Genomic DNA, 6,798 nt, shown 5'->3' with positions numbered 1-6,798 from the left:
AAAACATTTACTTTTATATTTCCTTTGAATTGCTACTTGACTTGGGTCCAATTAATTGATTTATTTGATTAAGTTAGTTTTTTAAATTTCTTCAAACCGCAGAAGGGGTTTCTAAAACATAATGTTATCGGACTTTCGATTAGATTTTAAGAAAAAAATACACAAAAATTAAATAATTTGTCAATAACACCACACTAACTAATAAGATTGATATTTGCAATTAGCAGTTATTCTGTCAAAATATCATATGTGACTAACAACCTGTAGCAGCGATGAAACATCAGTTATACTAATTGACAAGTAACGAACATTGGGTATATCTTTAAATAATAACTTGTAGATGAAGACCATTTGAAAATCTCATCATAATATCTATGATTTGTTCGGACCAATATATTCAACTAAGAACTACCATGTTGAAACCAGATAAGTTACTTGTCTTGTCAATGTTCTTGTTAAATCAGGCGATACGTATTTTAACCTAAAAGCTTTAAATAAACAATTGTTTTCAGTCGTAGAAAATATTCAAGATGAAAGTTCTTCAGATTAAATTTTCATTTCTATATCTTCATGTTTACATTCAAAGAATAAATATGCATTATGTTTGGGCTTAAGCTTTTAACCTGTGCTTGAAAAAACGATCTATTTCTAAGCTTATATTGTTTTTTTTTATTGAAACCGAGCCAAGAATATAGGTTTAAATCTTGTCCCAATACTCATTTACAACCACTCAAAGATCTGACATAGGATCATAAGTATCGTATAATCAGCTTAGGCATTCCAATAAAGATATACCCTATTTTACATGATATGCTTTATCGAGCAAAAAACTTGCAATTGACACCGGTATCCAAACGTCTTGAATATCTATGAAGTGAATATTGCCTAACCAAACTATACTTGTGTTTGACCTGGTGAAATTGGAGGTTCCAGTATTCCCTGTCAGTTGACATCCTAGTTTTTTGTTGAGTGGATAAGTAAAGGCTGTTCAGATTAATTTAGCTGATTGCATCCGTGTGTCAAAGTAACCAATGAACTTGAACATCTATTTTAGTTTGTTATAAAAGCGTTATAGAGTTACTATAATGGTGACAGCGGCGATTTGTTTGTAGCTGCGGCCTGCATTTTTATGACGCTACCAGCCGTCAGACCCACATAAGGTCTTTGTACAATTGTGAATGTCATTGAGGACATTTGATACCGGCATCGTATTCTTTTATTATCTTTAAACCTAGCAATTGTTGAAGGATAATGAGGAGGAATTTTTGTTAGAGTGACATTCACGTAATTCTGCTTATTTTAATTTTTAATTGTCCACAAAACCTAAAGAAAATTTGAAGGAAAGTTGCAGGGGATTTTTTTAGTCAGTATTGCTTTTTCAGGTAAGGCAAAAAGACATGAGATATATTTTATATTGCATAATTTAAAAGAGTGATATTCTTATAATATTGCTTATTGCAGTTACTGTCAGTCACGAAATTAATTATGATATTGTGTAGGTGTGTAATTTAATAAATTCTATTTCGTTAATTGGTTTTCAGTTACGGGGGTCATTGGTACTTTGCACATCCTGTAATTGTCTGATATTTTTAATTATTTGATATTTAACCATAGTATATCGTGATAAAAAATCATGAAAATGGCACTGGCTATGGATAGGTCAGACAGTACAGGCCCCATAACTATACATCAAAGGTTGCAAACAATTTTCTTCTCGGGAGAAGTTGGTTAAAGTTCCAGCGGTAAGTAAGAGTTTTGCTGCTATTCTCCTATCTATAAGGGAGGCTGAAATATCACGTTGAACATATCGCCTGCAATATGTCGTATAAAGTTTACGGGTGAGGAATTAGATAAATAAAGATTTGGAAGGGAAATGGTCCTTGGATAAGTCATTTAAGTCTTTGGATGAGTCATTTTCAGAATTTTTGGAATCAAAGCCTGGGCAGTAAAGGCTGATATGGCCAGATGGTCAGCAGCTGGGGTGAAAAGCATTTCAGTACTTGGGCCTAGAGTAGGTAGACCTGTTAGGTTTATGCAGTCCGTACGGAGAGAACATGGGACCCTATGGAGTGATGATGAGTGGAAGCCATTATCTCATGGGAGATGGGAAACGGTTTATCCTGTAACAGCCAGGTAAAAAGTATCACTAGATACAATGCCTAGGAATTCAACATTTGATGACAATGGCAGCTGGGAGGCTTTCATTTTTAAGTTTTTCAGGTATGCTAAAAGGTGCCAGTAGCGTAATGGGGATAAACAGGATGCATTTTGCTGGACGTGAGAGGGGAAAACTTCAGATCATCATGTAATCTTACATAAAAGTGGTCAATTGCAATCGTATTCTCCTTTATACGCAAAATCTAGAGGCTCGGTTCGGTGACCAAATCTCACCCGAGGCAGCTCAATGTCAATTTCATTGAGCTTTTCAAAACCCGGGCTAAACCCTTGATGATTTTGCAGACAGCAAAGGCAAACTGGTCTTTAAATTGCACAGAGACAATCAAAGTTGAATCTCCCACTGGTTATTCCATTCTCCCGATTATATGGAGACAAATGCTTGGCTCAATGTATGCCTAAATGATCCGTTATCAAAGAAAAAAATCAAGTGTTGAGAAATAGTTTAGTATAAGCCGCCAACTTTTCCCAGGTGAGTAAAAATCACTATAAGAAATTTTATCATGTCGAGAAAGCGGGACCTTTGTAAATCATTGGCGATTAGGTATGCATTAACAATATAACGGTAATTTGCGCTGAATAAAATTGTGAAGACCTTTACCCTCAAAGTTAACGCCAAGCACTGGTTGGGAATTATTGACGAAAACATCCACACGCTCTATGTTAAACAAATATGCGTTGTTGGTGACTTTCAAAGTGAAATTGTAATTTCTGTTGTGATTGTCCACATATTTATTTATCAAAATAAGCTTGTTAAGTGGTATAGTGTAGTTAAAAATCTCACATTGTCCGACATCTGGACAATAGCAACTTTCCGCATTTTGTGGGCAAGAGTTCTGTAAATAAAAAAGATTATCGACTTGGGATGCACTCTAGAATTTCTGTTAATTTACAGGCTTAAAAATTGACAAAATGTAAAAACATTATTTGATCTTATTCGTTATTAATTAATAAAGATAGATGATTAAATTTTACAAAACTTGACTTGATTTCATTACTTGAATATGAAACCTAGTACTTTGGACTTATTTTTTAACTGTTACATTTTTTTTTTATTTTTGTCTCGTGATTCGTCATTATATTGTTAAGATAGAATTGAAAGTTATGACAATAAACTGAAATCAAGAATTTTACAGAATATGATGACTCTTTTGAACACCATTATATATTTTTAATCTAGACATCACCAATTATTACTTGAAATGATGTTAAAGAATGTGTTTCTCTTTAAAGATCAGGAATGATGGTAACAGTAACAATTTTAGCATAAAAGTAGTAAGCCGCCGCTGTCTGTTTAGAAATCTTTAAACTTAAAATGAATTTTATTATTATATATATAATAAATATTATTAAAACTTTAATGAATCGAAAGAAAAAACGTTTTTATATGTCTATATGAAAACAGTAGTTAACGAACTAGTTTTAGTAGCATTAAACGAAACTATATCTTCCTTTGATATGAATACATTATAAGACGTAAGTCTTTTTTTATTTCCTAAATTATTTAAATTAGCTATCATAGTTATATTTCTGCTTACTTCTCTCAGAGATCCTACACTCAGAGAACCTGAAGTTAGTTCTGTGGTGGTATTACCAAATGCCCACTCTATTTGTCTAACGCCACTGTGTGGATCTAGCGCTTCAAACTGCAAATACAGCTTTGAAACATCTGTCATAGTGTCAACTAACAGGACTTTGTTCCCATCTTTAACGAGCCAAGCATTGTTTATATGCGGTACAGATCTGTCAATATGAACTGTCCTGTTTTCAATAAATGTGTTAGAAACAATATCAATTGAACGGATGAAGAATGTGTACGTTTGTCCGTCTTTCACTTTTAAGTCCTTGCAAAATGTCTGGGTTTGAAAATTTGGCACTTTGATCTCTGTAGAAGGGGAGCCATCATTTAAAGTCCAGGAAACCATAGTCTGTATAATTCCATGTACGTTTGGAGTACCTGAAACTGGAAGTTTACCATCGTTTTGTTCATAAATGCCAGTGACTAATCCATGTGGTGCTGGTGCAATTGGCTTCAGCAAAGGATTTTCGAAATAGAATCGGTTGAGAAAATGATCTTTCCAACTAAGACATATGTCATGATGATGAGTCTGCCATTTATAGTTGGTTTGTATCGAAGCTGATGTAAAATAAAATGGTTTATCGTCCCGCGTTTCAATAAAAGACGAATTGTCATACAAGATAAATCGTCGTGCTTGTTTTACATTATCAGCCACATCTTTTACTTCTAAAGTAACGCAGTATAATCTAGGTTTTTCAGAGGTCAGGTTCAGCGGTATTCTTTTCTCTTTGAAATTAACCTTCTTTGTATAAACATTTGATAGGTAATTAACCTGTATGTTGTTTGTTGATACAGTAACCTCGTTTACCGTTATCTGATAACTTTCAATAGAAGATGCTTGGATCGAGTTTCCGCCAGGTGGAAGCGGATCATACCAACCCTTAAAATCAATATCGATATCTGCAGATCGGGTCACACGGTTTTTAAATTGAATTGGATCGTAACTGCAATTTCCCTTTTCTTGGCAGTGCATTGCAGGCGAGATATCATATTTGTAGCAAAGCTGACGAGTGTTTTGGACCTTTCGATAAGGTACTGCATCCGAAATCTTGTGTGTGATTCTATTTTTGCTTTTTAGATACCCACCTGCATCTACGCGGAATTGAAGACATAATCTACAAAAAGAGGCTATTAAAAATAAATCTACTTTAAATAATTCCCGTCAAGAAAATAAACCAACATAGTTCTTTCATACAGATATTTTTGAATTATTCTTGTTCAAAAATACATGTTAAACAAAATTCAGGCAGTAGGAATACAGCTTTATACATTTTAAAGACATACAAATGAAAAGAAACGTAATTGAATCAGAACAATTAAAAATCAAAATAACAATATTTACGCTTGACCATCTTGAAGATCAAAGTTAGAAGAGGTAAAGGTAATATTATCCGAGGTAACGGTAATATTATACGAGTCAAAATGTGTTTGAGAACAATTAACGCTGGAAGAGTTGTCCACTAAACGATTGATACGACTTTCAGTAGAACGCCTTCCTAAAAATAATAAGTATTCAAACGATCAGTTTCAACATGAAGCATTATTTTCGTATTTAAATCAATATTTTTAACTTTAAATGAACGTATATTCAGCCATTTTTTAGTGCTGTTTCTGCATGTAGTATTGCTGTTTAATTGATGCTGATATCAATTTGCAGCAGTTTACACCTCGTCTCGATCTATTCCCCGTCAGTGAAGAACTCAGTGAGTATATGACATTACGTATGTTTTTTTGCATAACAAATCTGTATGTTTATAATACAAATGAAAATCCGGAATACATATTTGTCAAGTATAGTGTAATATCTTTTTTAATATACATGTATGTCTAAATATGCTAAACATACCTCAGATAGCATAATATAGCAGACTCTTATTTCAAGGAAATTCTTACCATCCACAAGGACTTTGACGATATCTATCGAAAAGTCTGTTATACCAAACTTTGATTCGCTGATAAAATCCGGATTCGAAAAGGCTGTAATGTTGACTGTATACTCCGCTGCGAAATCAAATTTGAATGATGACGGCTGGAAGTTACCATACATATCAGCAAGATATCGACATTCCGTAATATTTCTGCTGCTTCTAGCCTGTTTCTTTTCCATATTCGGGCCCGCTACAACCGTTCCACATGTTAAAATTGATGGTAGATTTTTTGGCTGACAAGACGTTTCTCCGCTTTTCTGTATAATTTTGAAATCTTGCGCGCAAGTGCATTCTCTTGTCAGATCTTCATCACATTTTCCAGGCCAACAGTAGTGATTGTTCCATGAGCACAAACCTGTTCGATTAAAACATTCCTTTTAACAGTTATACTCATTAAAGGTCTCGCACAAGATTTTGTCACACGTTTCTATTAATTCAATATATTTTACCCTGTCAAATTTGGGATCAAAATGTTTCACGACAGTAGATTCATGTGATATCATTATAGTTTTCAATTACCAAACAATAATAATTCGCCACAGCAACTAATTTAATTTTTATTTCTTAAAAATTACATTGAAAAAAATATCAATGCAGGTATATGATCACCAGTTGATTGCCTTAATCCATTACGAGGTATTATTTCTACAACTGTTCAGTACTGCAAAATTAAGGCAAACTTATCTTATTTCTTGGAAAACTCTGTGAAACAACTTTATATGAAAGAAGTAGAGCATATGACTTGTCATTACCAAATATATACTTACGTTACTTCTTTTGGTTTATCATTGAACTAAGATTTATTGTATACGATCTTCACCTTTTGATAAAGATGTCGTACGCATAGCAGATAACCATTAGATGAAAATAAACCATATTTATAGTGAGGCTGTTTTGAAATATTTTGCATAGCGACCTTATTTTCACTTACAAATTTGATAGTATCTGTTATAATCAAATACTAAACATATTTTTATTCAGTTGATATGTAAAATAACTTACGTTCACATTTTGTGTCGCCAAATGTTTTCTTGAAGAATATTTTATCGTCATAACACTCAAGACACTTAGTGTTCCATGAAAACGTGCATCTTCTTCTTTTACAGTTATCAATTT

General features: G+C 33.3%; 1 protein-coding gene across 1 annotated transcript; it reads right to left on the bottom strand.

Moving 5' to 3' along the window:
* Positions 1–3,531: 3,531 nt before the first annotated feature.
* Positions 3,532–6,029, bottom strand: LOC132721941 (uncharacterized). The gene is made up of 3 exons (XM_060706328.1): positions 5,648–6,029; positions 5,097–5,250; positions 3,532–4,869 (listed from the first exon to the last, which is right to left on the bottom strand). Exons 1-3 carry the CDS (start codon positions 5,859–5,861, stop codon positions 3,567–3,569), a joined length of 1,671 nt encoding a protein of 556 aa, XP_060562311.1. The 5' UTR covers positions 5,862–6,029; the 3' UTR covers positions 3,532–3,566.
* Positions 6,030–6,798: the final 769 nt, after the last annotated feature.

Source organism: Ruditapes philippinarum, unplaced genomic scaffold (assembly GCF_026571515.1).
Source record: "Ruditapes philippinarum isolate M1 unplaced genomic scaffold, ASM2657151v2 ctg9535_1_1_1_1, whole genome shotgun sequence".
In the NCBI taxonomy this organism is placed as follows: Eukaryota; Metazoa; Mollusca; class Bivalvia; order Venerida; family Veneridae; genus Ruditapes; species Ruditapes philippinarum.
This window is presented reverse-complemented; position numbering and strand designations above follow the sequence as displayed.